The following is a 23841-nucleotide window of genomic DNA, read 5'->3' as shown; positions in this document are numbered from 1 at the left end:
TCCCAACTTGCTAATAAATCCTATCAGGAGGCTTAGTATAAACCAAGCAGAGGAGTATTGTGTGCCCAAAACTTTGCTAACCCAATCTTACTGCTTTCAAGACACTAATATGTGATACACTGACATTCAACACTGGGCTGAACCCTCTTTAGCTACTTCCATATTATAGTCCATGACAAGGCACTGACAGATCCCAAGACTGTAACAATTCTTTTTCTGTTTTTCATCAATCATACCATTTCTCTGGATTTTGCACTTTTCAATGGCTATCATGAAAACAATCATATTTGCTGTTTATTAGTTTCACTGTCAAAGCAATTCCAGCACAAAGATGAAATGTTCAGAATAAAAAGCTTGCAACACAGTTTATTGGTTCAAGACATTTGTATTATTATCTCTTAACACAAAGGCACTTTCTGGAACAGGCTGAAGGTTTTCTGTGGCCATTTTCTATATAACGATAACCAAGCCCCACAGTTCTTCACTTCAGCACACGATGAGACGCCCGGTTACCATGAAAGGACAGAAATACTCCTCGTGAAACGAAACACCGATTTAACAACCTATGGCAGTAAAACTCCGACACGTTACAACACAACCCGAGCAACACCCTGCTGCTGTCATCTTCCAGATGAATGACGAGACATGACGGCACGCTTGAAAGTACACAGAGAGAGGCTACCAAACCCGACACCTGCAGCACCATGCCCCGAATTACCAGCGCTTTTTGGTCAGCCCAGGAACACCGGGACGGGCCCGGGCTCACAGCCGGCAGCTCGCAAACCGCCGAGGCCTCAGCAGTACCCACCCAGGAAAGGCGAATCGCCGGGGGTCTTTTCCATCTACCCCGAAGCCCTGAGGCTCCCTTGAAGCGCTCCCACCCCCTCAGCGAGCGGGTCAGCCCGGAGGAGCAGCGGGTCAGCCCGGAGGAGCAGCGGGGCTCAGGGCCTGGGCAGGTTCCCGCCTCCCTCAGACGCGGCCCTCCACTTTCTTCCCCCTCAGGCTGGCGCCTCCCCCTCATCCCGGCCGCTCTCCCATACCCTTCCTGACATTCACACCACCCCCCTCCCTTCTCCCCTTTAGCTCGTACCCTGCCAGCTGCCTCTCAGCTCCCGGCTCGCCCTCAGCTGTCCCCCCGCCTCCTACCCCGCCGCCATCTCTCCGCCTCCTCCCCCGGCCTCTCCTCAGGCCCCGCCGCTTCACTGAGGGGACTGCGCACGCGCCGCGCCCTGACGGTGCCCCCGCCACCGCCCCCTCCTCACTTCTCGCGAGATCGGCGGGGGCCGGTGTCATGGCGGCGGCGGTGGAGGAGCCGGAGGTGGACGTCGAAGGGGACCCGGTGGCCGGGTCCGGAGAAGCGGTGGTTGGGTGAGTGAGGGTCGCGATGTCGGCTAGCAGCCTTTCCGCTCCGGAGAGAGAGCGCCCCTTCCTCCTCCCTCCAACAGGGCGTCACGGTTTGGGTGAGGGGGATTGCGTGAGGGGGATTGCGTGAAGGGGTTTGTGTGAGGGGGTTTGCGTGGGGAGGTTTGAGGGGAGGTTTGTGTGAGGGAGGGGGTTGCGGGAGGGGTGTTCCGTGGGGAGGTTTGCGTGAGGGGGGCTGCGTGAGGGAGGTTTGCGTGAGGGGGGGTTTCCGTGAGGAGACAGCGAGGGGAAGCGCGTCCGCGGAGCCCTCCGCGGTGCCGCTTGGTGGGGATGCGGGGGGCTGCGGGGCAGGGCCGCACTCACCCGGGTCCCAGCCGGTGCTCCTGGGCTCTGGGGACAGGGGATGGAGCTCCCTGAGGGCCCGTGGCGGGAAGCGGCCGAGTGGAGCGGGGTCAGGCCCTGAGGTGGGGTCCGTGGATGCCCTGAAGCGGCGTCAGAGCTGCTGCCACCGGGTGACAGCGCGGGGATGGGGATGGTGCTGAGGCTGCTGGAAGCCCCCTTAAAATACAGGGACAGGAGGTTGTGTAACTGCCCAGCGAGCTTGTGGAGTTGGGCAGGCTCATAACGCTGGATGTAAGGATGGTCAAGTAACTTAATTCCAGAAATCCGCGGGTAAAGGGTCTGTGGATGGATGCTGAAGGGAATGTGATCCACAAATCCAGCAGCTGGAGGTGCTGGGAGGGTGTGAGGGGGTGGTGACAGATACTGTGGTGTGCTGTCCTGGTGTAGCATCTGCTGGAGACAAAATACTGTGTAAAGGGAACTACTGAGCTGACACATTTCTTGGTATGCTCAATAATATAAAAAAAATAGCAGGAGTTGTAATAGTTTGGGGCTGTACACAAGGATTTATGCTCTAAAGAAATGGTTGAACTGCTGGGGCAAAGTAGTTCAGAATAGGAGGGAAATTTAATTTAATAACATTGCAGGGGACATAGGGCTTATTAATCTTTAGACAGGTCTGAATATTCTGGAAGCAAAGATTTGAAAAAACAATTATATAAAAGACTAAAGAGATTTTTTGATGTGTTAAAAAGGAAGAAACTTGATCAATGACGTTAGTAAGTGTCAATTTTCTAGAAGCAGTAAGTAGTTATTTACAGTAAAGATCAAGTATAATCTTAATGATGTCCATAAGAGCAACCCTGTATGATTTAATGTATAAGTTTTCCTCAGGAGGAAATATATTAAAAGGGGGTAATGTATAACAGTCTGCAATACAGGATTTTAATTTTAGCATTTAATTTTGTCATCTTCTGGTAATGTTTTTGTTATTCCTGGGCTGTTAATTTACCTCTGACAGTGTGTGTTCTGTTTGAGTACCTTTTGTGGTTTTAAACACTGGAATTTTTTTCAGAGCTCCTGAAACCACAGCTACAGGCTTCCCACAGGATCACTATCTGGATTCTTGGAGAACGGGTAACAGTCTTGTAAGTGGTTTTATCAAAAGAATAGTGAATTTATCACAAATTCTGCTTTGTCCATTCTCTTCACATTTTTTTTAGGTTTTTAACTAGTGCTTTTTGCTTACTTTTAGAACACATTACATATTGATTCTTAATACTCAAGTAAGAGTGTGACAATGCTCAAATATGTCTTCAGTGGTGAGGGTGAACCACAGCACAGAGAGCCAAATTGCTCTGTATTATTTCCCCTGCCCCTCCAGGGGAAGATAAAAAGGGGAATGAAGAAGACAAACCAAGTGACTTGGAGATTGGAAATTAGAACTAGAGCAGGGAAGGGCCCAGGGGAAGATAGAAAAGGGAATAAGGAAGAAAGACTTCAAGGTTAAAAATGAAAACTAGAATGGGTATAATGGAGCAGGGAAGGGACAGTGACAAGTAGAAAAATAATGAAAATTAGGGATAGATATACACACAAAACCTAATGTTTATGGTAGTTGATATACAAGTCTGAAGGTCCTTCATGGCAGAGCCAACTTGGGAAGAAGGGCCATGACTTTCATCAGCAACAGATGGAGCCTGATTCTGCAGAGCCCTGGTGAGCTGAGGAAAGAGAGCCAAGAGCCACCTTTGAAGATGTCCCCTAGAAGAGGGAAGGGAACCAAGGCCCAGCTTTCCTGCCCTTCTGGTGTTTCATAGGAAATGGTAGCAAATGGGAGGTCCAAAGGAGGGCAACCAGACTGGTGAAGGGACTCGAGCACAGATCCTATGAGGAGAGGCTGAGGGAGCTGGGGGTGTTCAGGCTGGAGAAGAGGAGGCTCAGGGGAGACCTCATCACTCTCTACAACTCCCTGAAAGGAGGTTGGAGCCAGGGGGGAGTTGGGCTCTTTTCCCAGGCAACTCTCAGCAAGACAAGAGGGCAGGGTCTCAAGTTGTGCCAGGGGAGGTTTAGGTTGGAGATTAGAAAGAATTTCTTTACGGAGAGGGTGATCAGGCCTAGGAATGGGCTGCCCAGGGAAGTAGTGGATTCTCCGTGTCTGGAGATATTTCAAAAGAGCCTGGATGTGGCACTCAGTGCCATGGGCTGGGAACCGCAACGGTGGTTCAAGGGTTGGACTCAATGATCTCTGAGGTCCCTTCCAACCCAGCCAATTCTATGATTCTATGAATGTTGAGGTCATCCAGCCCTTCTCTGTTCTGCTCCCTGGACCTCCTTGTAGTCCTAAGTAACACCTTCTGTCTCTCTTGGGCTTGGCCATCAGAATTCATCACATCAGTGCCATAGAATTAGTTTCTGCCCCCTCAAACCATAGCAAAATATTAACACATAATTGTATTGTTTGCAGCCATGGACGTTGGACAGCAGCATTAGTGAAGAAAACAGGTCTGTGATTGAGAAAATGTTGCTGGAAGAAGAGTATCCTTTGATTTGTATGTTTGTTTGTCTTGGGTAACAGTAGAAAACATTGTGTTTCCAAAGGAACTGGGCTAATCTTGTTAAGGTGACTGAAGCACAGTTACCTTTTAGGAAGGTTGCAGAAACCAAGGAGGATTCCTGCATTAGTCATCAAGCTGCCTGCAGCTTCCTGTGATGCTTCAGGAAATGACTCCAAAGCTGGCACTAGCACCACAGATAGCAGTGCTTGTCCACACTTCAGTTGCTTGTTCAGTGCCACCTCCAGCCTTGTGCTAATGCAGCCACTTGTGTGGCTTCATACTGAACCTGAGCAAACAGCTGATCTGGCCAAAAATAAGTAGTTCCTTTTGTTGAATTGTTCTTCACTTGAACTCATTTGTTTCTGATTTTCTGTGGCTAAATTCATGCTTCTGCCAGCAGGCAAGATGAAAACAGGAAGGAACAGTAGGAACAGTTATGGCTGTTTTGAGTTTGGTTTTTGTTTTGGTTTTTTTGTGGGGTTTTTGTTTGGTGTTTTGTTTTGGTGTTTTGGGTTTTGTTTGTTTGTTTTTTGTTTTTTTTTTCTTTTTTTTGCTTAAATAGTTTTACACTTCTCACATGAGCTGACCTCACAGACTAGATAAATCTAGCATCAGTAATCACTGGCTAGTTTATTTTCATGTTCTTTTGGTAACTGAGTGAAGAAATATACAGTAAAAGAAGAACAAGAGAATAAAGCACTTAGAATTTTCATAGTAGAATGAAGCATTGAGGCTTAGTTTTAAATCATAAGGTCTCAGTACCATGCACATGACTTTAATATGGTTCCTAAGTGAAAAAAAAACTGCTGTTGTAGAGCACAGGGGATCAGATGTCAAATGTCACTTCCTTATTCATTAAGTCAGTAGGAGTGAGTGAAATTGTGTGTATTGGTTCTGAAAGCAGAGCAGTACTTGCTTCTACAGCTGAATTAGGAACAAGAGCAATTTATGTGATCATTAGAATTACCACTATTACAAACATCTCTGGTGTTTTGAAAACTTACTTAGTAAATATTTCAGATATTATTTATCTAACAAATCACTTCCTGAAAAAATATGGCTCAATCAAAAGGAAGCAAAGAAAAGACCTATGAAAAGGTAAGCTGCATTCTGGGAATGGTTCTGTTAGATGAGAAGAAATGGGAAGTCCTTTCAAAATAAGTTTATTTGCTGAGATATGCAACAGCATCACAATTATTAACTTTTATTTTCACTTTGTTTTCTATTTGCAGCCCACATAAGAAAACTGGAAAAGCCATGTACGTATACTTTAAAGACTGATTTGTGTTTTTAAGTGTAATGTCTGATTTTTGTTAAGTTACTGGGCAGTATTTAAAGAAAAAAAAGTTAATTTCCTTAGGTTTTTTTGTTTGGCTGTACAAAATTAAAGAGAGCTTTCAATGCAAAGAAATGTTGTGTGTAGGAATAGGCCTGTGGTAAAATATGTTCTATTTTATAGCACAGTGGCCCTTGTGAAAAAACCCTTTTGTTAGTTTGACTTTGCTTTCTTGCCTCAACTTTTTTTGCAGCTTTGGTGTATTTACCAGTAGTGACCTGTGAATCTTGTGTTGCCTTCAGTCTTTGTGATGGGGAAGCTGACATGATTGGCATTGTGTTACTTATCAGCCACATTCCTATACAAAGCAATACCTTGAGTTTTGTAGGAAATAGTAGTCCTCCTGTCAGAGGTTGTCTTGTTAGTGGGATTGTTTTTTAAGAAAACACCAACTTCTGCTTCCTGCTTCTTAGAGTGCGATCGCCTACGAAGTCAGCTGGCTGCTCATTGAAGTGGACATCAGAAGAGAAAGAACTGTTTGAACAAGGAGTAGTAAGTTTGTTTATATATGTAATATTCTGAGTAAAAGCCATTAGTTTGTCTTAAATAACAAAATAATAGTGAATATAAATAAGCATCTCGTATTTATCTGCTTCTGCTTTTGTACTTCTGATGTGTTAAAAATAATTGCCATCTGCTAGGAGTGTAATGGTAAATCAGTTTTCTATTGATGAATCCCCCAAAATGGCTTTGTTTACCAGATGTTGTTCCTGTGAGGCTGATTACAATTTGAGATCACAAAACATCATATATTCAGCTTCAGGAATTGTACAGTTATAATGATGTAGTTAAATTCAGGAAGTAGGGAATCCTAGAATATCAGGTTGGAAGGGACCTCAAGGATCACCTAGTCCAAGCCTTGTAATATTATTGTTTATATGAGATGTCTCAGCACCCCCTTGAGCTGAGACTTAAAACTTTCCAATATGGAGGAATCCACCACTTCCCCTGGGAGACCATCCCAGTGTCTGTCCTCAGAGTGAAAAATTTTCCTCTTGTATTCAAATGGAATCTCTCCAGGAGCAAGTTGTGCCCACTGCCCCTTGTCCATGGGACTCCTTGTAAACAGGGAGTCTCCATCTGCTTTGTAGCCCCCCTTTAAGTACTGGAACATCATAATAAGGTCTCCCCTAAACCTTCTCTTCTCAAGGCTGAACAGACCCAATCTTCTCAGCTTCTCCTCATAGGGCAAGTAGTGTGTGCTTAAGGCAAATCAGCTAGTAAAGGGAAATCCTTTAACTATTGTTAAAAGATCTTTAGAGATTATATAGTTGTAGAATGCTGAATGTAACAGGGTTTGCTTCACCAAGTACAAATTGATTTCAGTAGGCAGCATCATTTACAGTGTGCCTGAACTGGGTGAAGAAAATCCTTCAGTGAAGAGTAGTAATAACCTAGTGTAGAGTCCACTCCTCTTGGTAGAATATGAGTAGCAAGGTTCTTTACCATAGGCTTGCTCTACTCTTTGTGCTTTTATAATAAAGAATTGAGTTTTTCAGCTCTTTTGGCTCACAACCTGTGTGATGTTAGAGGTTGGGTGGGTGTTTGTGAGCTGCTTTGTTGCACCACAGGTGAAATTCGGCCGCCGGTGGACGAAAATTGCCAAGTTGATTGGGAGCCGTACGGTTCTGCAAGTCAAGAGCTATGCTAGGCAGCACTTCAAGAACAAGGTAAAATGAGTTGCTCTGCAGTCAGCAAAAAGGCTGTTTGACCAGTAAGCTGTTGTACTTATGGATTTAATCTGTCTTTTCAGACTGCTGTGTTAAAGTACACACTCTAGTCCCATATTCAGAGAAGTTGAATATGCTTTAAATGCGAAGCCAAACCTGATTTCAAATTCCTGTAATTACTTCAGTATCTTTATTGTTCCTATAAGTAAGCAATAGATGTTGTATAATTGTAGCTAAACAGCTGATCATTAGTCTGAAAATACTTGATTTCCACTATACAGCTCTTCTACTCTTCAAGCTGTGTGTTGTAGGTTTAGCTTTAGCCTCATTTGAGGCTTTGGGGACATTTAAGAAGAAATTAGTCTGACTGGGTTTTCTTTGATCAGAAATATGTATTCATTTACACCTAGGCTGGAAGGATACCTGTGGAAAACTTAATTGAAGTGGATTAAAATGTTTTATAAGGGTGAAATGAAGAAGAAACACTTCAGAGTGTCTGCCTTTCAAGTAAAGTAGTTCTGGCTATTTGGGAGGTAGAGATTGTTTTGGTTTTGCCTCCTAAAAATATTTTAAATTTTTTTAAGGCACAAAATGGTGATTCTGAAAAAGAAGAGCAAGGTCAGTGTGGTAGCAGTCTTCCCACTGAAGATAGGATAAGGGTTGAAGCATGGTCATCTGGAAACTTGAGAAGCTGTGCAGACCCCCATCTGAATGCAGTGAAAATTGAAAAGCTGTCAGATGATGAAGAAATAGACATAACTGATGACATGGAGGAGCTATGTTCTTCTACCTTCCAGCAAGCAAGTGGAAAATCAGAATCAGCTGTTAATTCAAAAAATTCAGTGGAAGAAATGAAGGGAACAAAACAAGTTTTTTCATCTGTTGGACACAGTTCTGCAATTTCTTTACCTAAAGAAGATCCTCAACCTACCACCCAAGATCCAGTGGGTGCAGTGGTGTTTCCAGGTGTTGCAGCAACATGCTCTCAGCACCTGAGCAGTGATAAATCTGTGAACTTAGATTATCAGCAATGCAATAATTTTACTGAGAAGGCTGAACAAGGCAGACTGGTAACATCTTGTGGCACCAGGCAAGTAACTGATCAGGAGCTTAATGAGGAACAGAGGGACCTGGCTAATAATGGATTGCTTTTTCCTTCTCCCTGCCAAGTGGGTGAAGATCATCAAGAGGAAGCAGAGGAGCTTAAGCCACCTGATCAAGAAGTGGAGGTTGACAGAAGCATCATTCTGGAAGAGGAGAAGCAAGCTTTCCCAGAATTTTTTGAAGGGCGCCAGGCCAAAACCCCAGAGCGTTATTTGAAAATCAGGAATCACATTTTGAATCAGTGGTGAGATGCATTCATTTCATTTACTGGAATAAGTGATTAAGATGACTCATGGCCTGCTTTGTTGTAATTAAAACACTACTGATTACAAATAACTTTCCTCTGAAAAGAGTAGAATTTATTTTGTGGTAGCAGTAAAAAGATTGCCAGTGAACAGCACTGATAATTAATGATTCTTTGCATCTCCCTGGTGTTGGTTTTTTTGGGCATTTTGGGAGCTAAGCAATGAAAATACTTTGAAGTATAATGGAAATCAATGTCCTGTCTTGGAACAAGCTGCATCAACAAGGCTGCACTATTTTCTTCCACTTTTTGTCAGCCTGTGTTACCCTGTGTGTGAGAATGCATAATAAATGTATAATAATAATTTTAATAAATGGTTCCTCAAAATAACTGATGAAATTAATTCTGTAATTACATCTGTAGTGGTGCTGCTACAGAAGGGCTGCTAGAAGAGAGAGCCTGTGCTAGAGCAAATAATATTGGCCAAAAAAGTACTTCAAATAAAGAATCAGTTTGGAGGGGTGCTGTACACCTCAGTATTTAATTGCTCATCTCCAAAGAATCAGTTCAAGGAACTTTGGTGATTGTACCTCAAAGTACAGTTTGTTCTGCTACCAGTTTAGTGCTTGTTGTGTTGCTTAGCTTGCCTTGAAGTAGAGAAAACTGCTGAGTTCAACTCTATTCTCAGTCAGTTGTCTTGTGTATTGACAGCTTGTTCTGGTTGCAAAAAAGCTCTGAAATTCCTTACCAGGCCAGTGTAGAACTGAACTGATTCAATATCAGTTTTCAAGCAAGCAGTAAGTGCATGGGGAGTGAAACAGACTTATTTATTACCCCCAGGAAGCCTATGAGTCCATGAGCTGTTCAGACTAATCTAATGCAAACACTGTTATACCAGCACTTCTAAGAAATTAATTGCTTCCTGGCCCCACTCATGTTGAACAGTTTGTTGTGATGCATGGCACATCACTTTCTCTCTGCATTAACCCTAAAACACACCGGTGTGCTTTGTGTCATTTGTGTTTTTGCTGTGATTGGCTTAAGTCACACACCACCTCCTTCCCCCAGGATTTGTTTCACTATCTGACAGTGTGCTGTGTTTTGTTTTAGGGAGAGACACAAACCCAAATACCTGAACAAGACTTCAGTCCGTCCAGGCCTGAAGAACTGTGGTGATGTTAACTGCATTGGACGGATCCACACGTACCTGGAACTAACAGGAGCAATTAACTTTGGCTGTGGTAAATTTATTTTTATTGGAATCAATTCAGGATTTAAATTCCAGTCAGTTCTTGCTGAACACAGCTATTTTTCACAGGCAGCTTTTTTTATAGCAATGAGTATTTTCATGTGAGGGGTAAACATTAAGGTTAATAGATGTGTCTGTAAAATGAAAGTCATAAGTTCCCTTCATTGAAATGTGGATGACTGCACTTAATAGGATCATTAATTAATAGGATCATTAATAAGCATCCATGGGGATAGTCTTCCAACTTTTCTGACTCTTCATGTCTTCAGTAATCATCTCTGTAGAAGAGTATCTTTTGGCTGTAGTTACTATAGTTATGTTCCAACCTTGGCTGTAGCCTATTTTGGTATTAATGCTGCAATTAGACTTCCTAATTGTTAGTGTACTGCTCACACAGTTAATCCTTTCTAGGATCCTTACTAGGAAGAACCTTCTGAGCAGATTCTCAGGACCTGTGTAACCTGCTTACCACTTTATGGATTTTTGGTTTTACACAAGATGTTTTCCTTTTCTTTTTTTTTATTCTTCTTCTCCCACCACTTCCCTTGTGTTTACCACGTACCAGCTCGTGGGGTCATTTTGTTTTGTGCTTTTTTGTCTGTCTAGAGTTGTTTGGTTTTTTTTTTCCTGATACCTGCTGTATCTGAAAGTCTTCCCTCTCAGGGTTAGTTTTCACAAGATTCAAATGCTAAAATAAGGTGACTTGTTAAAAGTATGTATGCACTTATAAGTTACCCTCAGGATTGATTTTGGCTGACAGCTGAATGACAGTCTCCTTGGAGAGGAGATAAGACCTACAAATACATTCTGTCTGAAAAAAAGTAACAATAAGGAAGGAGTTTTTCCTGTATTAAAAATGCTGTGGTAGTGAGTGAGGGCTATATAATCTGTTAGTAATCTGACCATCAAGAAATGACTTTTCACTGTGGGTTTTTCTTGTTACTGCTTTTTTCTTTATGACATTTGTCATTATCACCAACCTGTGTCATTCTGGGCTCTGTACCAGAAGAAGAGGCTTCACACCTTGCTGCAGTTGAGTGTTTCTCTCTTCTGTGTCCTGCAGAGCAGGCTGTCTATAACCGACCCCAGACAGCTGATAAAACACGGGCCAAAGAAGGCAGAGACAGAGTGGAAGCTTTCCAGCTTGCTCACCGCCTGCAGTCCATGGTATGTTGTGGTGAGAGCAGCAAAATACATTCTACCTGGAGGAGGGCTTTTCAGTCTTTATTTCCAAGCCAGGAAATTTCTCCTTTCCTTCAGTTTGCAGCTTCTGTAGGATGCCCTATAATTCAAGAGTCGGTCTGAGCACAAGTGACAAGACAGGTGTCAGCCCTGACTTCTGCTGTCTTACACATCTGATTTCTCTGCAGATAGTTAACTACAGTTGTGCTTCAGGCTTTTCCCTGGAGCTGAAACCCCTTCCTTCTCTCCTCATAAGTTTTTTAGCTTGTATTAGCCAGAAAATAATGTAGTGTGTTGGTAGTGTGTGATTAACTTGCTTGCCTTTTAACTGTTAAGGATTCCAGGTGTATGATCTGACTTCCTGAGTGCCTTACCCACACAATTAGCACACTCATTTACAACATGAATTACCAAGGCTTGCCAGATTTAGTGTCCATATTCACATTTCATGTAGCATTTTGAAGCACCTCATAGTAAAATTGATGAGGGGATGACTGAACTGTAGCATACACTAGATGCAAACATACTAGATGCAAACATACTGGGTTTAGAGTTTTTTGTATTGCCTGAGCTGTAATTCAGAGCTGGATAATAATGACCTGTTGCTACCACAGGTGCTGATGATCTCTGGTCTGTTGACCAGGTGTGAAGTTTTTCAGCCTCAAAAACTGAAAACTTCACTGATGATTTTTCGTGACAGACTGTGAACTGCTTAATTAATTCTACAGAACCTGAGGGTCTTCTTTCTTTTCTGGCAGCACATCATAGCCATTGGTAACATTCGCATGGCAGTAACTGTTTGAATGGTGTTGGTATGGCTGATGAAATTAAGTCAATGCAGTTTTTTCAGGAGTATGATCCTTGACCCCTCTTGGTTTGCTTGCTGCAGCGCACGAGAAGACGGCGAGTGCGAGACCCCTGGGGAAACTGGTGTGATGCAAAGGATTTGGAAGGACAGACCTTTGAGGTAACCCTTCTGTGTCTTAAACTTTCCTTACCAGCCTTTCCTTGCAGGTGGTGTTGCATCAAATAGACAAGGGAAAGAGGTGTGTAAAAGGTACTCGGCCTCTGTGGAAGCAATAATTAGAAAATTTGCAGCTGTGTGATGCTGATCAGTGCAGCTGCACTGAGGTGGTGACAGAGGTGTTCAGGGTGTGAGCACCTCTGCTGGTGCTATAAAGCTTTGTCTTCACTGCCTCTAACAGTAGGAGATAGGAGAGTAAAGTTTAAATATTTTTTTTTCAGCTCTTGATTTCTTTGTGCTTATAATGCAGGTGATGTGAATTGCTGATATTAATGGTGTTAAGATGTGTCATGATAGGTTCTGCCCATGGATTGTAGTACTGGCAGATTTTCTTCTCAGTTCTCACAGTAAGGTTTTTGCATGGTTGGTGATAAGGGCTATGGTTTTATTCAATCTGATTCACTTGGGGAATGTAAGAATGCTCTTATCAGGCATCTTGTGGACTTGATGGCTGATTGTCATTACTCTCATGCTGCTTTCTGCTGTGGTTATTGCCCTCTATCTGGAGTAGTCCTGTAAAAGCAAATATCAACAGGACACTGATGTCAATAATTTAGTCTGATCTGGTTTTGGAATCACCACTGAAAGACCACTTAAGAGTTTAAGATAGATTTAATTGTTTTACATTTCTTTTGTTTTTTAGCATCTGTCTGCTGAAGAATTAGCAAGAAGAAGAGAGGAAGAAAAACTGAAACCTGCAAAATCTTCTAAAGGTTCAAGACAAATGAAAAGGTATTATTTGATGTGCATCATGTTCAAACATGGATCTAGAAATGAAATGACTGTCTTGGGTGGTGTCTGGCTAGAATGCTGCAAATCATGAATCTGTATTCTGACCTGAGATGCCATGTTTGCATTTCCAGTGTGAGTAATGAACTTTCTGTATTTGGTGGAAGTCATCCTAGTGTGGGATAAGAAAATCCAGTAAAGAAAACAAGGTTATTCCTCCTCTGCCAAGGAGAGAGTGGGAAACTTGAAAAGTTTCCTGACTGTCCTACATCTTTAGAGACATTTTCTTTCATTTTATAGTTCCTTTGATCCCTTTCAGCTGATACCATGCTGTTTATTCACTGAAGAAAAACAGGTATGTACCTATAACTGAATAATCATGAATGCTTTATTATTTACATTACTTTTCTTACACTTACTATTGCATTTATCATTTCAGGAACCTTTTCAGGTGAAAGTGTCTTCTGAAGCCCTTTTAATAATGGATTTGGTGAGGATTAAGTTTTACCTTTCAAAAAACTATTATGTATAGATTGTGCTATTTTTTTAATGAGCAGCATAAGGAGATTGAGAAATACAGTACTTTTGTTCATGTCTTCCCATTCAGACTTGGAAGTGAAAACCTAGTATTAAATAAGGCCCTGAAAGATGAACACTTAATGTTATACTTGCTTTTCCTTAGAAGGCAAATGGTTGCACACTGATAAGAGCATTACTTATACTCTGTAATATGTTAAATATAATTTGATTAAGGCTAATTTCTGAAATAGTGACATTTAGAAACCTTATGGGCTCATTTTCTACTACTCTGGGAATTGATTTTGTGTTTAGAAAGCAACGTGTGAGTTGTTTTAATAACACCAGGTTGTACCAAAATTGCAGTTATTCAGCACTCTGCAGTGTTGCACAGGCTTCAATTTTGGAAGCTGATGTTGCTTTGTGTAGGAAGGGGGTGTGTGTGTATATATATATGTATGTATATATATATATATATGACACTATATGCATGACTGTAATTAGCAAACATATTTTCTGTGTGCTTTAAATTGAATCACTGGATCTGTGAGAATCTGTAGCTGTCCAGCATTTTCCTTCTGAACATAGTGAGGCAGATGGATTTTGTTGTGTGCAGCTCAAAGTAAGAGAAGTTCCACAACTTGAAGATTAATAATTGTTTAATATCATTCTAGCACTCTCATGTCTCTATGGCAGAAGTAATAGGGCTGCTAGGGGGAAGATATTCTGAAGCTGATAAAATTGTTCAAGTAAGTGTCTTTTTATATTTTCTCTAAATTATTAAGACTGATGACAATATGTATAACTTAAATAAATGTAAATGTGATTTCTGAAGGGCAATTACTTAAATATAACAAGTTTAAGTTGCTAGTTGTGGTCTAATTAGAGTTAGCTTATGCTCAAATGTTGGCATTTCAGCTCTGTCACCAGGAAGGTCTGGTATACGACTTAAAATTCTTTAAATTTTCTTTAATTGATGGAGATTTTTTTTGCATTTATCCAACTAGAGGTTTGGTTTTTTTTTTCCTGACAGGTCTGTGCAGCAGAACCATGCAATAGCCTCAGCACAGGACTGCAGTGTGAGATGGATCCAGTGTCTCAAACCCAGGCCTCAGAAACACTGGCTGCCCGCGGATACAGTGTGATTGGGTGGTACCACTCCCACCCAGCCTTTGACCCCAACCCCTCCATACGAGATATTGACACTCAAGCTAAATACCAGGTACTTGCTGGGCTGTACAAATAAATAGCAAAAAAATAGGAAAAGAAAGGCCCAACAACCCTAAAGTCTCCCTGGTATTTCCAGTGTAAATATTTTCATAGAATCACAGAATCATAGAATTGGCTGGGTTGGAAGGGACCTCAGAGATCATCAAGTCCAACCCTTGATCCACTACCACTGCAGTTCCTAACCCATGGCACTGAGTGCCACATCCAGGCTCTTTGGAAAGATCTCCAGACACGGAGAATCCACTACTTCCCTGGGCAGCCCATTCCAATGTCTGATCACCCTCTCCAGAAAGAAATTCTTTCTAATCTCCAACCTAAACCTCCCCTGGCACAACTTGAGACTGTGCCCTCTTGTCTTGCTGAGAGTTGCCTGGGAAAAGAGACCAACCCCCCCCCTGGCTCCAACCTCCTTTCAGGGAGTTGGAGAGAGTGATGAGGTCTCCCCTGAGCCTCCTCTTCTCCAGCCTCAACACCCCCAGCTCCCTCAGCCTCTCCTCATAGGATCTGTGCTCGAGTCCCTTCACCAGCCCAGTTGCCTCCTTTGGACCTGCTCCAGCACCTCAATCTCCTTCCTGAGCTGAGGGGCCCAGAACTGGACACAGGACTCAAGCTGTGGCCTCACCAGGGCTGAGTACAGGGGCAGAATCCCTTCCCTGGACCTGCTGGCCACGCTGTTCCGGATCCAGGCCAGGATGCCATTGGCCTTCTTGGCTACCTGGGCACACTGCTGGCTCATGTTCAGCTTCCTGTCAATCCAGACTCCCAGGTCCCTCTCTGTCTGGCTGCTCTCAGCCACTCTGTGCCCAGCCTGGAGCTCCCCATGGGGTTGTTGTGGCCAAAGTACAGGACCCGGCACTTGGATTTTACACCTTACTGCTCAAATGGGTGTTAAAATAAGTTAATTCATAAACTGACATAAATTCTTTGAGTAATTTTTTAGTTTTAGATTTCAGATTGCTGTGAAGAAAAGGTTGTGTTTCTTGTATGTGATGTTTCTTGTGTGTTTTTGTTTTCAGAGTTATTTCTCCAGGGGTGGTGCCATGTTCATTGGGATGATCATAAGTCCCTACAACCGCAATAATCCTCTTCCATATTCTCAGATTACTTGTCTGGTAATTAGCAATGAGATCAGTTCTGATGGTTCCTACCGTAAGTACTGATATTTTACCCATCATCTTAATTTTTCTTTTTTTATACTAAAGGGGAAAAATGTTGCCCTTCAACTTGAGAGATAAGTGTTTATATATTTTCATGCTGGTAACTTGTGCTGTGCAAGACAAGGAAATTCAGCTAAATCCTGCAAGTAGCCCTTGCTGTCATGACAAGAATATTCCAGTGTAAGTAGACAGAAGGTTGGGGTTTTTTGTATTAGTATTTCCACAATCCAGGAGAGAAATTAAAAGGGTTGGGAGAAGAGTCTCTGTACCCATATGAATAGTTGAGAAACTCCTTCACTTGTATTACTTATGTTACAGAATTCAGAACAGGTCCTCTGAGTGCAGAGACAGAAGTACAGTAGCAAAGATTTGGCTGCAATAGTGGCCAAAAATCCTTATTTGAGTAACTTGGCATTCAGAAGGTCAAAGGAGCAAACTTGCCAGCTGTCCAGGAAAAGACAAGATATGAAAGATGAAATGCTGTGCTGGCATGAATCCCAGCCTGAGAGAACAAATTCCTGATTAAAAATGTCATTGGCATTTCATGAAAATGAGATGTTTTCCTTTCTTGAATAGTTAAAAACACATCATACAAAATTTATGGTATTTCCAGGGATGACCAGATCTTCTGTTCATTCCCCAACATGACTTTGAGGACAATTCCCCTGGTAACACTCTATGGATATGCAGTAGCTGCCTCTTCTCTCCCTGTCTCCCCCTCTTTTTGCATCCAGACTCCCAGTTCTCTTGGCAAGGCAATAGCAGTGGTTGGGTGAGCTGACAGTTCCCCCTCTGTTTTTTCCTGTGGAAGTAAGCAAGGGAGGGACCATCTGCCCACAGCCCTGCTTCACAGTCCTGGGGGAAGTGAAGTGGTGGCCACATCTGTGCAATAATTCCTGTTTACTATACTGTAATCTCATCTTCATTTCCCATCAAGGTGTGGAGTTAAAATAATCAGGAACTTTCCCTGCCCTTAGAAGTAGACTTTTATTTGGTTGTACATATTTTCTGTCTGAGATGACTTCATATATTCACTTGTTTCCTAAAATCAAGTTTTTACAAAACAGTATCTCCTGCAGCTCTCCAAAAAACTGACACCCCAGCAATAACACTACAGTACTGTGCAAGTGAACAGCAGTTATGAGCCAGAAATATAAGAATTATATAGAGTTCTTATATAATAAGAATTCTAGATTCTTAGTGTTGGGAATGCAATCTGTGCTGACAACTCCCCACATTTCAGGTGTGCTCAGGTAGCAAATTGTATTTATAGCTTCCTTTCTATATGCTTTGAGATCTAGTTGGAAAGCATACATTTCATCTCTTTAAATTCTTGTGGTCTTAAAAAGCCTTTTTTGTTTAGTTGGGTTTTGGTTTTAATGACTGTAAGTTTCAGTCATTAAGATTAAATTTGTCCTTCCCTGATTTTTGGTAACTGAATTGTGCTCTGCAAGTAAATATTTGGTGTTTGCTTACAGTACTTTCAAAATTTCTCTTCCTCCTGTAATAATCTAGAATTTCTTCCTTTAGGAACACACTTCTACTGAAATCCAGACCAATAGTGAGTTCACACATGGAAAACAAAACCTTTTTTTATTCACCTGATAACCACACAGATCTTAGAGAGACTGCACCAGTGTCAGTGGTACTAAGTTAGAAGAACTCAGCTAATCTTGCCATTTTTGTGTTACAAGGTAGATTTCTGTGGTTTTCCTTATGGCATGAGGAACTGGTGAGGGCAAAAAGGAGGAGAACAGGTTTGTTCCCTACTCCCACCAAAATTACCTTTGGAATGCAAAATAGGAAAGGTTTTTTCTTCAGTCTCCTGGCTCCAAGCTTCTGCAGGCACTAATAAATTATGAGCAGATATGGGGAAGGAAGGGATTGCATCTGAAACTAACAAAGAAAAAGTTGAGTGTACAAAACCACTGAATAATTGTGTCCTGTTGTTCCAGGCCTGCCTTACAAATTTGAAGTGCAGCAGATGTTGGAAGAACCTCAGTGGGAATTAGTATTTGAGAAAACAAGGTGGATAATTGAAAAATACAGAAGCTGCCATAGGTATCTCTCTGTTTCTATGATAAAGAACAGCCAGTTTAGAATTTCTGCATGCTTATTATTGGTGTTTCAATAAAGATGTGTGTCTGCTTGCTACAATACTCTTTGTTTTTCTCTCAACAGCAGCGTCCCCATGAATAAAATTTTTCATAGAGATTCTAACCTCACTTGTTTGCAGAAAGTAAGTTCTCTTCATTTAATTTTCAGCTGCTCTAATTTAAATGCTTTCTTTAATACAAATCTGTTTCTTATCATAAGTCACTTGAAGGTATGTTTTATACAAATCAGAGATGGAAACCAGTCCCAATAAATGGCTTTGGTAGTGCAATTTATGAACTTAACAACTCAAGGGAAATAATCTTCATTTGGGGACCACAGTTACATGCAAATACCAAATTTTAACTTCAGTTTGGAGAAGAAAAGAACGTCAAATCAATCAAGTCTCTTCTCAGCACGTTGTATGCTTTCAGTGTAGACAACTGCAGGTGTTTCAAAAGATGAGGACTTCCTTTGATCCATCAGTCAAGTTCTGTGCCATGATTGTCAGGCAGAAGTGGGAACCTCAGTTTTCCAGTCAAAGTAGTCATAGCTGTGAAGTTCTAAATAACTACAGCTGGGACATTAATTGCACAAACAAGACAGAACATCTGCCCAGAGCAAGAGCCATAAACAGAAAGCACATACACAGTGATTACCCACTTTTTTTTTTTTTTTCTCACCATGACTTTGTCATAAACAACTGTAATCTAAAATTGAGTTGGAAGAATACTCCTGAATTTAGGTGCTGTGTAATTGGTTTTAAAGACCTGGTTTTAAATCACCCATGTGTTCCTGTGTCACTGTCTGAAATTTATATTGTACAGTTGAACATTTTCTGTAGTGTTTATCACAAATAACTAAAACTCCCCTTGGCATACTTATCAGCTAGGTGGGGGGAAAAGTCAATTCAGGAACAATGAAGACTTTTTTTAAAATCTCCCTTTCTTTTGACTAGCTTTTGGAGTGCATGAGGAGGACTTTGGGCAAAGTAACAAACTGCTTCATTGCTGAAGAATTATTGACTCGGATAGAAAACTTATTCCTTTCTACATACAAGAGTGAGAAAAAGAGTAATGCTGAAGAAAATGAGAATGACTGTTCAAAAGAACTGCTGGTGTGATGGCTTTAATGAACAAAAATGACTGATTTTTTTTTTCTCTTTCCCCTCCTCCCCATAATGTCAACTCTTTCAGTGTTATTATCCATTTTATATAGTAACTGGTACAGAATCCAGTCTCATCTGACTGTTAAACAGAAAAACCCCTAATGTGTGTGACCTGACTACACAAGGAATGCTTAATACTAATATTTTGTAAAAAATGGGTGCTAGAGAATTAATTGATTTACCAGCAGTCTGCCATTTGGGAAGAAGGACAGCCTGACAAGGATCCTGTGTGTCAGCCTTCAAGGAGAGTTTGTCCTCTCAAGTGTTTCAGTTTGAGAATTTTCTCATATCTTTTATCTACAGGTAACCATCTAACCTGGAATCAGTTTATTCCTCAGTACTTTAGAGACTAAGTTTGAATCACAGCTTAACTGAAATGAAAATATTGTAGCTCACTGATTTCAAACTTTTCCTGGTATCCAGCCTGAAGTATTATTCAGTTGTGGTTTAATACAGCATTTGATTTTGGAGTTTATTTTTTTTCCCCATTGATCCTTGTGGTCAAGTAGCTTTTTTGGCATGCTCTTTGCCATCTTGCTTCTTTATCTAGGGAGGAAAAGTTGGCAAATTTTCATGACTTCTCAGTAGTAGTTATGCTTGTTTCCAGTGGAAATGATGACTCCTGTCTTGTTACAGGTTGCAGCCTTTCTGATCTTCCGTTCTATGGGGAGAAATTGTGCTCTTCTGACAGATCAATGTGATTTGTCCACTTGATTTGCCACTGTTTCCTGTGGAAACAAGAGCTCTAGATTAACAGCAAACTTAATGCAACAAGCAGAAACGTGTTTGTCCTAAAGAAAAAAACCACCAACTTTGATATTCAGAGTCTTCTCTATAATCTGCAGTTCAGTAAGAAAACATACTGGTTTGTATCAGTTTGGTTACAATTTCATACAAGTATATTCAGATAGATTGGTGTTGATTGAGAAGTTTCTTAATTGCAAGTTGGAAATGTTTCAAAAGTGTCTTTGTAATGAAAATCTGCTTTAAATGTTGCTTTCTAAATGAGGATTTCTATATAGTTAATACTATTTACACAAATTTATCTTGGGCAGAGTTTCTCAGGTCTAAAATATATTTGAAAACATGAATCAAGCAAGACAGTTTATAGCTAGAGGGATGACAGTAGTTTAAATTCTTATTTTAAAAAATATGTTTGTATATATCTAGTTCTTCATAACATAAATGGAATTTAAGATTTTATGTTTACATTTTTAACTTCAGCATTTCATTTGTATAAAGTTGGAAAAGCTTTAAAATTGTGAAGCTGCATCCCAAGGAGGAAACTCCTGGACAGGAAGTTAAAAATGCTGGGGTTTAAATTTTTTTTATTATTATTTTATTTATCATGCCTCATAAAGTGTTTGTCTCTTTCTGTGACTAAGTAGAAGGTGTAGAACCCATGAAGTGTGAGCTCTTGATACTTGGTGATTGTCTCAATGCAAGATTCAAGAGCCATGGATTTAAAAACCCTGGTGAATGTTCTATGCTCTTCTGTGTTCAGATCCACTGGTGCCCAGCTTTAGGTCCCACTGCTGTGTATCATTTACAAACTAGAGTATCCATCCTTGTTAGGCATGGTGACTCAGTCTGCATATATTCCAAAATGTCACCTTTGGGACTTCTTTATTCAAAATACTGCATGGCTTTCTCTCTTTCCAGTTGAAACTGCACTCATGGTGAGAAAGCTTTTCTTCCCTTAGTTGTGGAGTAGGTCTGCAGTGTCAGCAGTTCTGTGCAGTTTTGCATAGGTTAGTTTGTAGAAAAAACACACAGTATAAATATATGTACTAAAAGTTGTAATTAGTTCTGATTTGTAGGAGGAGAATCTTGAACCTCTCGTGTACTCATCCATTTACAGTCTCTTTCTAACCAGGAAGGTTGAGTGTCAGTATTACCCACTCAGAGGTAACAACATGCTGGCTGCTTCTATGTTTAATGATTAAAAAGAGTTAAAGTAATAACCTTGTGATTTTTGTCTTTGACAATGATGTTAAAGAATAGCTTTAGTAAAACATGCTTCTGAAGTAGTTTGTTTCTTCAGACCAGGCCATGGTGCAGTCTTCAGCCTTTGATAAGCACAGAAAAACTCCAAATGTTGTACAAGTTGGTGTGGGGGGAAACAAAAACTGCAAGTACCAGTGGGACTCTGTGTTGCCCCACGACACTGTATGTGAGTTGGAAATCCCACAGCCAGTGCTAAGTAATATTTCTGTGGGCAGAAGTAGAAGGGTAACAAAATTACCTACTTTCCATAAGTTATTTTGACTTCACGGTTAAGAAGAGTTTGGAAATCTCATGCTTCTGAGTTGATCAAGGTCTGTTCTCCATTAAAATTTTTAATTGGAAGCTCTTTTCTCCATCCAGCAATTCTTTTAAATGCTGGTTTTGCTTTAGAGCACCTGTTGCAGACTGAAATGCAGTTTCTGTATGTAAGGTAGGGTTTTTTCGGTTGTTTTTTGCCTTGCCAAGTTGTTGTTCAGGAGCTGGGAAGTGTTTGAGTAGCAAGTAGAATGATACAGTTTAAACTGGAAGAGTTAACAGTTTTAAAATTAAAAGGAAACCAACTCCCAGACACTAAAGAGGTACATTCTGGCCAGTATCCTGTAGGGACATTTGTTGGCCAAGTTCAGTTTTGCTATCCCAGTTATCAGCAGTGCATCTCCAGAGGGATATGTGCCCTTTGTTCCAGGGAAGGGCAATGCCCCTATTTTTTTTAAAATAAGTAACTTTCCAAGAACAATTCACTTGAGGGAGCCCAGGAGGGAACCAGAAGAACCAAACTCAAAACAAGCCATAGAAAAATGTTAATACTATTGCCATTGATAGTAAGTACTTTTTTCCCTATTGCTTGCTGTTTTGATGTTCCTGACTGGTATACAAGAGTCTACTAATAAAGTCAGCATATGCAGTACCTTGAAAGGTGTGTTCCAGATTTCTAATTGCTTCTTGTCTCTTGAGCCTCAGATTGGCTGTTTCTTTGCTTTACAATAACTTAGGGATTCACCCAAGTTTAACACCACCAGAGGGAGCATTGTCACAGCTGATGCAAGAAAAGGTTTGAAACAAGCACAAAACTCAGTGCACGTAAACTTCTACCTCGTGGTTAAATTTTATGGGCAGTAGCAGTGTATCTTGGTATGGATTTGCTGTATTTGTTCTTACAAACACACTGCTTTAGCCTCATTCAGAAAACTGTCCAATGGTGCCTTGTGGCTGGGATGGTAGATGGGTATTTTCCACACCAGTTTCAGGCTGTAAGATCACAGAAATAATGTATTGTCCTTGTTTTCATGGGCAACTCCAGTGAACCCTGAGAGTGATGATCAGCTTACCTTTCAAACAATAACCTAGATGTGATCCAAGTGTGTTGGTTCCAGCTCTGTTTCTGCCAGCAGCAGGAGCCAGATTAACTCTTCCTGCTGTGCTCAGAGGGAATTGGCTCTGCTGGGCATTGCTGTGCTATCAGAGCACTGTGCTGGGTAAAGAGATGGAGGTGGGAAGGAAGCAGCAGGGAGGGGTCCCCAAAGGTGTGGGGGGGCTCAGCAGAGCACCCAAGCTCAGTGGTGGAAGGAAATCTGTGGTGGTGCTGTGCACCCTGCTGAGGGGGTGAGGGACAACAGGATGTGCACAGGGGGACTTCTTCCAGCCCCACAGAGCTGGCACATGGGATGCAGCTGGTTGTTAACATCCCAGTGAACACTGTAATCATATTTGAAATTGAACAAAGTATTTAGTGGCCTAGATAAAAGCATTCTGGTTGTTTAATTGGAAATGTCTTGCTGTTATACACAGACCTAGTGCCCTATTTTTATGAGATTTAGAATTGTGCTGAGAAATTGTTTCCATGGAAGCAGCGATCACTAAAGAAATAATGCACTCCACATTTCCTACAGGATTATTCCTTTTACTGCCTGCTGTTCCATATAATTAACTCTTGTAGTGCCATTACAGCTTAGCATGGATTAAAGGAGATAATACTTTTTTTAGTGTCATAGAGGCATGACATATGTATATTTATATATATGTGTGTTACAGATATTTGGAAAGAGTTTGTCTTTAAGTCTGTTCTCATTTATGGAGTGGGAAATCCACCAGTACAAAAAAGTCAAAGTGCACTTTTGTTTTGGAGAATGCTCTGTCCAGCAGCTCTGTCCAGGAAACTTAAAACTACTCTTTCTTTGCCCTTCTCTTGCCACTGTTCTGTTTACCAAAAAGTTCCATAAGCACAAGGGCAGCACAGTTCTCAGCCATATGGAAATGGGCATTGGACCTGATTAGGAGCTGTGATTTTACAGCAGTTGAGGCTTTGTACTCCAGAGAGAAGAAAACCAAAACTACTCTCTAAAGTTCACAGCAAAGATAAGATACAGGCATACAGGTGTGGATGTTGACTTTGAAGGAGGAATGTGAAAATTTTTAAAAAGCAGATTATATAGGCATCAAGAATAACTTGGAAATGAGAAATGGGAAAAGAGTTACTAAACTATAAGAATCATCAATACTTGAAATCATAATATTTTTAGCTGTAGTCTCAATTATTTTTGAAGAAAGGAGAAATGGAAGGTGTGAGAAGGTGCTGTAAAGGAGCCAGGAATAATTTGAAGAACTTTTCTCATCTACATCTAGTAGAGTATATTTCTATGGCTTATTTAGAAACTGGTCAAGCTGTAAAGCTCAACTCCAGATTGTGCCCTTCTCTAGGAGGCAGAGGAGCTCTAATTTTACCTCTGTACTGCATTATAAATACTCCCTGGCAGCCAGTGTAACTTCCCAGTGCTCACACACAAGCAGCCCAGCTTGCATTGATGGAAACAGGAGCTGAGTGCAAGGCAGTGTGCAAGTTGTGTGGATGGGACAATGGCACAGACACTGT

The 23841-nt window shown here is 41.2% G+C and overlaps 2 protein-coding genes across 2 annotated transcripts in view; one reads left to right on the top strand and one right to left on the bottom strand.

The window, feature by feature from the left end:
* FGGY (FGGY carbohydrate kinase domain containing) overlaps positions 1 to 1884 on the bottom strand; it is a 298819-nt gene extending 296935 nt beyond the window's left edge. The window contains exon 1 of the mRNA XM_030455591.1: positions 1726 to 1884. The gene's annotated coding sequence lies outside the window, so the exon portion shown is untranslated. The remainder of the gene's footprint in view (positions 1 to 1725) is intronic.
* MYSM1 (Myb like, SWIRM and MPN domains 1) lies at positions 1288 to 21882 on the top strand. The gene is made up of 20 exons (XM_030455586.1): positions 1288 to 1368; positions 2780 to 2852; positions 4172 to 4242; positions 5283 to 5360; positions 5495 to 5521; positions 6012 to 6090; positions 7170 to 7268; positions 7853 to 8616; positions 9727 to 9857; positions 10929 to 11032; positions 11937 to 12014; positions 12715 to 12803; positions 13101 to 13155; positions 13240 to 13290; positions 13991 to 14065; positions 14350 to 14538; positions 15563 to 15695; positions 17659 to 17764; positions 17885 to 17942; positions 18756 to 21882. The coding sequence occupies exons 1-20, from the start codon at positions 1292 to 1294 to the stop codon at positions 18918 to 18920; spliced, it is 2502 nt and encodes an 833-aa protein (XP_030311446.1). The 5' UTR covers positions 1288 to 1291; the 3' UTR covers positions 18921 to 21882.
* Positions 21883 to 23841: the final 1959 nt, after the last annotated feature.

Source organism: Calypte anna, chromosome 8 (assembly GCF_003957555.1).
Source record: "Calypte anna isolate BGI_N300 chromosome 8, bCalAnn1_v1.p, whole genome shotgun sequence".
NCBI lineage: Eukaryota > Metazoa > Chordata > Aves > Apodiformes > Trochilidae > Calypte > Calypte anna.
The sequence above is the reverse complement of the archived record's forward strand: the minus strand, read 5'-3'. Positions and strand labels throughout refer to the sequence as shown.

Bases quoted from the DNA above. Each gene is read 5' to 3' on its own strand.
- MYSM1 (XM_030455586.1), top strand. From the start codon at position 1,292: ATGGCGGCGGCGGTGGAGGAGCCGGAGGTGGACGTCGAAGGGGACCCG. The intron at 4,243-5,282 runs GTATCCTTTGAT...TAAATATTTCAG, and splicing joins AAAATGTTGCTGGAAGAAGA to ATATTATTTATCTAACAAAT. The intron at 7,269-7,852 runs GTAAAATGAGTT...AATTTTTTTAAG, and splicing joins GGCAGCACTTCAAGAACAAG to GCACAAAATGGTGATTCTGA.